General features: G+C 36.4%; 1 protein-coding gene across 1 annotated transcript; it reads right to left on the bottom strand.

Annotated features, from left to right (window-relative positions):
• Positions 1–6,733: 6,733 nt before the first annotated feature.
• Positions 6,734–9,776, bottom strand: LOC125422246 (uncharacterized). Its single transcript, XM_048472929.2, has 3 exons — positions 9,341–9,776; positions 7,269–8,804; positions 6,734–7,022 (listed from the first exon to the last, which is right to left on the bottom strand). The coding sequence occupies exons 1-2, from the start codon at positions 9,651–9,653 to the stop codon at positions 8,638–8,640; spliced, it is 480 nt and encodes a 159-aa protein (XP_048328886.1). The 5' UTR covers positions 9,654–9,776; the 3' UTR covers positions 6,734–7,022; positions 7,269–8,637.
• Between the last annotated feature and the right edge of the window lie 684 nt (positions 9,777–10,460).

Raw genomic sequence — 10,460 nt, forward strand, 5'->3', positions numbered from 1 at the left:
ACCATAGTGATTTTAATTGTGGTGATGTCCATAAGTAGCTTGGTCCATCTTTATTCCATTTCACACCACATTGATACCCTAGTGACCTTTAGGTGGGTTTTAATTTGTAGGAATCGTAATTGGTATTGTCATACAAACAAGGTGTAAAATTATGCTTCAGCAGTTTACATGTCGGATAAGGGTACTCTTCATAACCTCTTTTTTATGATTAGTACTTCAGACGAACAATAACCCAAAAAAAAAAAAAAAGGTTCAACAGTACAATGCATAATTTTCCTATTGTCAACTTCAGATAACACCAACAAGTACTTTCACTTGTGCCCGACCATAGTGATGTTAATTGTGGTGACATCCTTAAGTAATGTGGTGCAGCTTTATTCCATTTCACACCACATCAATACCCTAGTGACCTTTAGGTGAGTTTTATTTCATAGGAATCATAATTGGTATTGTCATACAAACAAGGTGTAAAAATATACTTTTGCAGTTTTACGTGTTGAATAAGGGTACTCTTCATAATCTCTTTTCTATGATTAGTACTTGAGACGAACAATAACCCAAAAAAAGGTTCAAAAGTACAATCCATAATTTTCCTATTGTCAACTCCAGATAACATCAACGAGGGAACCCTAGCAACAATGTTGGAACAATAGCTCTCAACCTTACAAATTGTATGTGCAAATATACGAGAAGAGCTGAATTTAGTGATCACCAGCAACCAATAGATCAATTGAGTAAATTAGGAACTTATTAGACTGCTCTTCCCATAAATTGATCAAGACCATGTTCAACATCAAACCTTAGTTGATCGAATTCCTTTAGGACTAGATTTGAATCTTAATTTGGTACCTCCATTGTCTAAAGATCACAATTGGTGGAAGCACCCTCAAGCAGCCTTTTCTGACCTAAAGAACAACCATCCAGACTTGAATGAGGCTTGGTAACTAATAAAAGAGAAAAAACATCCTAAGTTTAAAGGAATCCTAGAACAAGGCAAAATGCATTGAGTAGCAAGGCAAAAATGATTACAGGCCGATGGAGGAATTTGAAGGAATTAATTCAATAAGAAATAAATAGATTGAGGAATGAAGAGGTTAGACCAATGATGCATGGCTTTTAAAATTGGTTCAGAGACCTTTCACAACATGCATAGTCGTTGCCATCTCAATTTGTGGCTCTAAAATTTGAACAATTTGATGAACTGTTTGATCCTAAGGAGCATGTCTAGCAATAGTACAATATAATGTTGCAACTCGGTATCCTTGAGAAAAAATGAGATGCCATAATGTGCAAGATGCTCTCTACTAATCTTAAGGGTCCTCGCCTTGACATGGTTTTATGGGTTGGAAGCAAGTTCGATTAACTTTTTTGAAGAATTAGTTAAGGAGTTTAAAGCCCAATTTGCATCAAATATTAGGTCTTAGAAAGTGGCTAACTCTCTATTTCATATCAAGCAGAAAAAGGGAGAAAGTTTGAAAAGTTTCGCACAAAGTTTCAACAGAGAAAAGATCAATATTCTTAGATGCAATGAGGTAGTTGCAATAGAAGCCTTTAGAAAAGGATTTACGCAGGAATCACCATTGTATGATTCATTCATGATGAAGACTTTAACTATGATGATTGGGGTCTTGGAAAGAACCAATCCATATATCAAATTAGAAGAGAATAAGTACGAGGTTAAGAAGGAAAGGCTTAAGGAAAACCAAAGGGATACGAAGGCAATTGATCTGGTTAGTTTGGCACCAAGAGAAAAAAGAACGAGAATGACAAAGCCATAGCTACAATACGATTAGCGTTGGATTAATCAAATTTAATATTGTCAGTCTCAACATCAATATTAGCTCTATCGACTGCAGATGGAACCTCCCCCTCAAAGTCAACTTCAGCCAATCGCTTATCTTAATATCTTTCACAATGGTGATGAGGAGATCATTGACCCTTTCAAATATTACTTGTTTAACATTTTTGTGGACAACATGGTACAATATCTCAAAGATAAGGAATATGTGAAATGGCTGAGGAAAATGTACACGGATCCAAGGTTGAGGGACAGACACGAAGTACTATGTTTTTCATAACGATTATAGGCATCATACTAAGAATTGTCAGCAGATAAATTGGGAAATTAAATACTTGATTAAGACAAGATACCTCAAACAATTCATACCTAAGGAAAAGAAATCCCAAAATTACAGGAGGAATGAAAAGCTGGAGAAGAATGAATTTTGTCATCTAAGTAGGAGGAATGACAATGAGAACAATAGTATCGGACAACTGATAATTCATAAATCCATGAGAGATCAGCCAACAGAGAAGAGATGATGGTAGCAAGAAAATGCCATGCTAAGCTGGCCGAAGTAGCTTTGATAAGAATAGTAGGGGAAAGATTGAAGAACATACCAGATATAACTTTCATCGATCAAGATGCCAAGGGCCCTCACATGCCACATGATGATCCCCTAGTGATGGAACTTTCTATCATCGACTGTTTTGTGAAAAGAGTTTTTATGAATAATGGAAGGTCACCAGATTCCCTATTTCTCTTCATACTCAAGAAAATGAAGTTCCATGATAGCAAGATTGAGAAGATCAAGACCAACTTGGTTGCACTCAATGGCGAGTCTAGCTAGGTTGTTGGTAGAGTAGTAATGCCTTTGACAATTAACATGTTATAGTATTTTCTTCCATGATGGTCATTACATTGAAGCCATGAAAGAAATGCTTATGGTGACAAACAGCAAGTAAAGAAACTTGGGATCCTTATCGTAAAGGTCCAAGAAGACGAAATGGAATAGATTAAAGAAGTCCCACTAGATCCTTCGAAATTTAATCAAACAGTGAAGATTGGGATAAAGATGAGCCCTAAGTTGAGGTCCAGGTTGCTAAAAAAACTTTAAAAATACATCTATTCAGCAAATTCTAGTACATGGCTTAAGATAAAGTCTTACAAATACAAAATTGAAATTTATAAGGAGATGAATATAATTGTGACATTGCTATTTTATATTTACACTACTTTGTTTAGTCTATATCCTTAACAAATTACCTATGGAGAGTAATATCACTACAAAAAAAGGGACAACACTTATGTAACACCCCGTCCCGAATCGCACCGGAATACGTGCACGTTGACCGAGGTATGTCTGCACAATTGTACCACATATACAAGAAGAGTAACAGTCTAAACTTACTATACAAGGAAGCCAAAAATTATGGTAATGGAATCAAAGATGATAAGGTATCATTGTAACACCCCGTCCCGAATCGCACCGGAATCCGTGCACGTTGACCGAGGTTGACCGTTGACTGTTGACCGAAGGGGTCAAAAGTTGACTTTCTGACTCGGTGGGAATTTTGAGTTGACCAAGGTACCGTGGCGAAGTGCACGATGCCCCGAGTTCGTAGACTGGTAGCACGTCGAAAACGGAGCTACGGTTTGAAAGTTATGGACGAAACAAGTTGCAGTCCAAACTGTCCAGGGGGTGTTGGAGTTGACTTTTTGTTTATGGGGAATTGAGCTTTGACTCGTGTTTGGTTGTGAAGTGCTCGTCGATACGCGTTCACAGACTAGCGGCACGTTCAAAACGGACATCCGGTTAAAAAGTTATGGACGTTTGAAGTTTACCGGATACCGTATTATTTTAATGTTTTTGGATTGGTGAACAGTGAAATGCCACGTGTCAGCTTCTGATTGGTCCACGTGGTATGAACAGTGTCACACAAGGGTTTTTATTTGGTAAAACTCTCGGGGAAGAGAGAGAAAGAGAGAGAGAGAGGACCGCCGGCCACCAGAATATTTGCACTGTTCCGGCCGAGTTACTGTAGACGCGCCGGCCAGCCAGATTGCCCTCCTCATTTTCGGCAAAACGTCCAAATTTCACGGTGAACGGCCGCTGGACGCGCCCGGATCGGAGCTCCGAAGTTCGGCGGCGAGTTTCTCCCCTCCACCGCCGGCCACCGCAAATCGACCCTTTTTCGGCCATTTTCCTGTCACACGCGCTGTACACCCATCATCCTCTCCTCAAGTCCGGCCGACCCACCAAAAATCAAGGCCATCGGACCACCGACGCGCCGGGATCGGAGCTTTTTCCGGCGAGGGGTCGGGAATCTTCAAACGGTGATTTCTCCACCGTCCGACCTCCGTTTTGCTCACCGCCGGTCCCGTTGGGTTGCTCTCCTCACGATCTACAAGTCTGCAAAATTTCACGACCAACGGCCACCGCACGCGCCGCCGCCCGCGACGGTTGCCGGTGACCGCGGCGGCTCGCCGAAAAATACTGTTCCGGCGAGTACCCAGTTTTTCGGCCAGCTCCAGTCCAACGGTTTGGGAGAATTGCGGAGCTGAAACCCGAAAAGCTTCCCGACGAAATTCCGACCCCGTCGGGTACGATCATTGGAAATTAAGACCGGATCTGTGATTAGCATCACTCGAGCTTCGATTCGGTGCACGTACGAGTAGCGGAGCCGATCCTACGGAGGATCTTGATTGAGATACGTGCATAAGGTGAGTGATCCACCTTCAAATTTATTTTGGGGAATTTAATTGGTGAATATATTATGTGTGATTTAAATATTTGGAATTTAATTTCTATGTGCCAAATATTTATTGGATTTATTGTGGAATTATTTATGAATTTATTGGATTTAAGAAAATGTGCATTTTACAAATTTATGCCATGTGAAATTATTTTATGGTTTTGAGGATTTTGAAATTGGTGTGGTTTTAATGGTAAATTGGGCACGATTTGATTTTCAAATATTTCAAGGAAAATATTTGGTTATGTTGGTGATTTCAATTTTTATAAAATATGCCCATGGAATATTATGAGATTTGATTATGATATTTCGAGAAATTATTTATGCTTGGAAAAAAATGTGGATATTTGAATTGATGGATTTGGGAGTTGGTGGATTTGAAAATCATGGAATTTATGGTATTGGTTATAAAGAAATTGTGGAGAATTTTCCGGTTCAAGCGGATGGATTATTCCCGCTATGCTTATGAAAAATGTGAAATTTATTTTATAATTTAAATTGTGAATTTTATGATTTTTAGATGCACCGTGCACGTACTGGTGTTCTGATTATTGTGATATGATATATGTGATATGGATATTGTGCACACGGATATGATTAGCGCGCAGGTGGGTGTGAGTAGCGCGCAGGTGATATTATGAGGGTGTTCTGTGGATGCCATCGGAGAGGGTGGCCACCCCCCTTTGGCCAGGACATCAGGTTAGCAGCGGCGCAGTGGGACGCCACGCGACCGTATGCGGATTTTTCTCTATAACCTCCTGTCTGGCGGTACCTTGGGACGCTGGGTACTGTTGGCGCCACTGGTATATAGTGGGTGCATCAAATGATTTTCAGAACTGTGTTATAAAAATAAAATGTTTGGAAACTGTATTGGAATTAAAAATATAATTATTACTGTTTCTGGTATTTATTTGATGTCATGGTTTTCGGGGAATATGAATAAAGGGTTTTGTGAAAAGATTTTAAAAGGGGAACTTTTCCAACTGAGAGAATTGTAAGGGTTTTGAGAGAAATTATTATTTCCAATTTATTATTATTTATCTACTTATTACCGTGGTATTATATTGTATAGTAGATAGGGTCACTCACTGAGATGATTAGCATCTCACACTCTTAAATTCCATTCCTCTAGGTACCAGGTTGTCGGTGTTCATCCGGAGCGGACTTGATCTTCATCGCTGTTTTACTACGTGAAGTACCCTGTTCTTCTTTTATTGCAGTCGTACTATTTCTTTCACTCTTGTTGTATTTATTTTGCACTGGATTATTGTATTTTTTTATATTGAAGTGCTGAAATTTGTGGAAACAATTTGTAGTTGTGGGAGGAATAAGGGGATGTTTTTAGAAGTGTGTTTTCAGTGCAGGTAAATTTGTGGTAAGTAAATCCCTTAGGGGAGGTTCTGCCGGATTTTCCATTGGAGGGTTCGGTAGGGTTTCCCTGGGATCAGGGCTGCCTAGGGTTCCGGGGAAGGAATTCTGGACGGGTCCTGACACTTAGGTAGCATTTTTGCCACTGTATGCTTGTTTTTTGTCACAATTTTATGTATGGTAACAACAATCGTGCGTAACAACGTTGACACAAAAAATGTGACACTAATGAGGAATCGGTGATGAGGAATCAGTGTCAACTAATATTGTTTGTAACTGCAAGGGTACACATTTGTGACCAAAGGCATATTGTCGGTGTTTAGATCACATTAGCTAAGACAAAAATGTCACTATATAAGCCATAAAATTGTCACAATATATGGTATATTATTACTAATTGCATTCTACAATACAGTCAAGCATCTAAATTTAGTTACATAATTATAGTCACTGTATGTAATTCTGACATTTGATATTGGACACTATTATTTACAGTTACAACTAATGTCTTGACACAAAAATATTTCAATTACAACTTAAAGTTGATACAGTATGATCTACAACATTTATAATGGCTTGTCACAATAACCTATTATTACAATTTGAGTGACACTAAGTGATTTGTTACATCATTGAACAGACACTAACATACCCAAAGTTAACCATGATTAACTTATTTAAATTGTCATAGAAACTATCTTTTTAATTTAGTGTTAAACCTTTTTTGAAACAAATGATACTACACCAATTGTTATTTAATAAAATATTTTTTTATTAGATCCACTAATTAATTATTTTAGCACTAAATTTTTTTAAAAAACTGAAATGATGCAATTTATATACAATTAATAATCTATTATTACCACCAAATATCTTTTAAATTAAACTTCCACCACTAAATACACCAAACGAAGTGCCTAAATACAATAAGCCTAAACTAAAATGAGGAAAAAAATAAAAATAAAACAGGGATGGTGTTTGGATGGTCTCTAAATCATCTTGATGTTGTAATGCTGTAGCATTCTCCTTGAATGCCTTCTATCCTCTGAAAGTACCACATGAGCTTCTTTATAACACACAAAGAGCCCTACATTCCCAAATATGCAGTAGATAAATACCTGAACGATTAAAATGAATAATAATAAACATAAAAGAAAATGTGAAATGGTTATGTGAAATTGAGCAAGTACCATAAAGTGATATCTTATAGATTTCCAATGGATAGAAAAGGAAATGAGTATATATCATAGTCTCTGCCAAAAAGTTTAACCCAAAGTAAGAAAAAAAATATGAAAAATGTGCTTCAATAATATTTTATCTTAGAACTCATAACAATTGCAGTATTAGTAGCACGACAATCTAACCTTCACTCTGTTAAGGATTGGAGGCTCCACATCAATATAGTGCTCATGAACAATGTAATGTGTCATCTTTGGTGGTTGGACTAGTAGCAAAACTGTCAAGATATCAAAGATACATAAAGACCTCAATAAAGCAATCACTGTAAAACAAAAGTCATCTAGCAAGGATCAATGAAGTAAGAGACTGACAGGAATAAACAAATACAGAAAATCTTTTGCTGTGCCAAAAAAATATATCACATGTCCCAGCAATCCTTAAAATATCTCCATCAATATAGTAATAGAGTTCCAGATGGTGATCCACAAAAGGGCATGTATTAATGTGAAAGAAGCATTAGAAAGCAAAGTACACTACAAAAAATGAAATTAGTACCAAGTATGTACGCTAAAACGCCTGAGAGAATATAGCCAGCAAATGTTATATCCGAAGTACAAGATAGTAAACAATTATAAATAAATAAAACCATTCACTTCAAAGCAAGGACCCAGAATTTATTATTATTATTATTTTTATTTTTCAAAAAGAAGGGAAATCTATATAATTTTGGCATTCCATGTCTTAGGTAGGCTTCTAAGTCGTTATTCATTGTATCCATTTTATTAGCATTTGTTTTTTAACACAAGTAAGCTCCGGTAATAATGGCAATAGCATGATCATGCAAGGTTCAGTAACTTACAATTTCTGCAGACCACTTGACCGACTCGAGATTCTTTAGCTCTAATAAAGATCTAAAAGTGAATGTTAAGCGAAAACAATATTTCTGCTGAAAACAGAAATTCCAACGGAAATGTTAAATAAAAATTATATTCCAAAGCCGCTCTGTCTTTTTATATATCTTGCAAGAAAAAGGCTACATCTCAGACAAACCATAAATCCAAAAAACACCACTCATGGAAACAAGTTCAATACAATCCTTTCTCTTAGCACGGAACTCCTGTAATATCTAGGAAACTCTAAGTAGAGAAAGCAGACTAAAGGAGACAAAAATTTCAGATAATACCAAACAATGCATAAAACTAATCAAATCAAGTGAATATTGTAATTTACTAATGTCTCACCTAAATAGTTGCTGATGTCTTGCTAAAAAACCAGAGAGATCATATATAGAAAAGGATTAACTAACCTCAACAACATTGCTCACTGCTATGCAACGTGTTGCTATGATTACAATTATATCTCCAAGAAGAGGTCTTGAACCACCTAAAAGATTAGTAAGTGATTCACTTCAGTTTTACATAAACGAACAAATATTCCGGTCGGGGGCTGTGTAGTTTTTCTTCTTTTCCATCAAGTTGAATTTCATAACCTTTTTCAAATAACCAACCAAATTTGAAAGTGGAAAGAAATTGACCTCCACTGCCCACCTATGCATCAAACAGGAATACTAAACCAAGACCATGCATACAGCAGCACCAACAACTGGCACAGTGAATATCGAGTGCCAATAAAGATCCCAGTCAAAGTTATGATCCATGCTATGGTGAAACAATCCAATAATGTTACACTTGTTATTGAACAAAACTGGAAAGCTTGGTTAACTGCATCAACAACAAGAAGTTATTAGTAATTGATCCCAAAAATTTGTAAAATCTCCATTAACCAAATAGGTCTGAAAAATTATCTGCAAATATTGTATACAAATATCGTAACCAGTGTTTAGATCATAATTAGTCATATAATCCTCCAGAAACTAACTATTTGAAAGCAACAATTAACTTCCTTTTGTTTATCATCTACTGCATGCCTCTGCCTATTTTTAATAAAATGTACTTTCGTAAATTCCACTAGTTTATATATTTGTAATATACGTGGTCAATGATAATTAATTCTTTCCATAGACTCCTCTGATTATAACCTCATCCTTCCATTTATCTCTTGTAAGAATGTGACCCTAAATAGACAAGTATTGAAAAACATACTTTTCAACAAATTTGATTAGCATAATTTCATAAACGACTAATGCTGAAGCAAAAATAATTAAGAAAGCTTAAGTAAAGCTTAAGTACAACAACTCATAGAGGTAATTCCCTTGAACATCAATCAAAATCATGAGCAAATAGCAATACCAAGAAACCTGACATTTTAATGGAAACAGTCTCCCTTGTTTCTGACCCATTTCTTCTTTCACCGCCGTAACAATCTTGCGGCTTCCATGCATCGAAAACATGGGAAATATCTAACATCCCGACAATCTTCGCACACAGACCCAGTTCTTTTTTTGGGTAATCCTTCAAGAATCTTACCAGAAGACCCTCTTCAGCAATCTTCGAAAACTCCTCAGCACCACCAATGTAACTCCCTTTAACGAACACTCTCAGAGGAACCAGAGCTTCTTTCCCTTTTCTTTTCATAAATTCCACAAGGTCATCTCTAAACCCTCTCTCCATCGAAACGTCACTCTCGCAGACTGTAACTCCTGCTGCTTGTAAAGCCGATTGAGCCGCATTGCAAGCCTCGAAGGTATTTCCGTTAGGAAATTTTGATGATACGGGGCACACAGTTACACCGGTGTAAAAATTATAAAAATGAGAAAATTATGTGGGGCACACAGTTACACCGGTGTAGAAATTATAAAAATGAGAAAATTATGTGTAAAAATATTCAAATAAAATATATATAAATAATTAGTAATTGTATACAAATTTTACTGTAGCAAACGAATAAAATAATTTTTTTTAAAATAAGAAAAACACAATTGACAATAATTTTTTTTATAATAGGAGAAAAAATATATTTTTTTATAAAAAAGGGACACAAATATTTAAGGGAAACTCGTTTTTTAATTCTCTCTCTAATATTTTTCTTCTCTCTCTTTGTTTCTATATTTTTCTTTTCAAAAAGTGGGATCGGCTTTCTTCAAAATGGAATGGGGAATTGAAGTATGTATATTTAGGTGTGGAGGTGGTAAAATTGACGATGTAGTATGGCGGCAACAAAGAGAAGAAAGTAAAATTGAATTCCTCTTGCAAGCTTTCATTAATAAGCATAAGAAAAAAGTGGCTTTACCCGCTATATATCTCTCACTTAAAGTTATTTTTGTTATAACTCTTCTATCCTTTCTACTTGCCATTTCAAACCTATGTTGCTTATGTTTCTGCTATGCTAATAAAGGATCTACACCACATAAACTTGTTAGTACTGTTTGGCTTTGTCAAAGCATCTGCTAGGTTGTCTCTAGTATGGATTTTCTGTAG

The sequence above is a fragment of the Ziziphus jujuba genome, chromosome 2 (genome assembly GCF_031755915.1).
Source record: "Ziziphus jujuba cultivar Dongzao chromosome 2, ASM3175591v1".
In the NCBI taxonomy this organism is placed as follows: Eukaryota; Viridiplantae; Streptophyta; class Magnoliopsida; order Rosales; family Rhamnaceae; genus Ziziphus; species Ziziphus jujuba.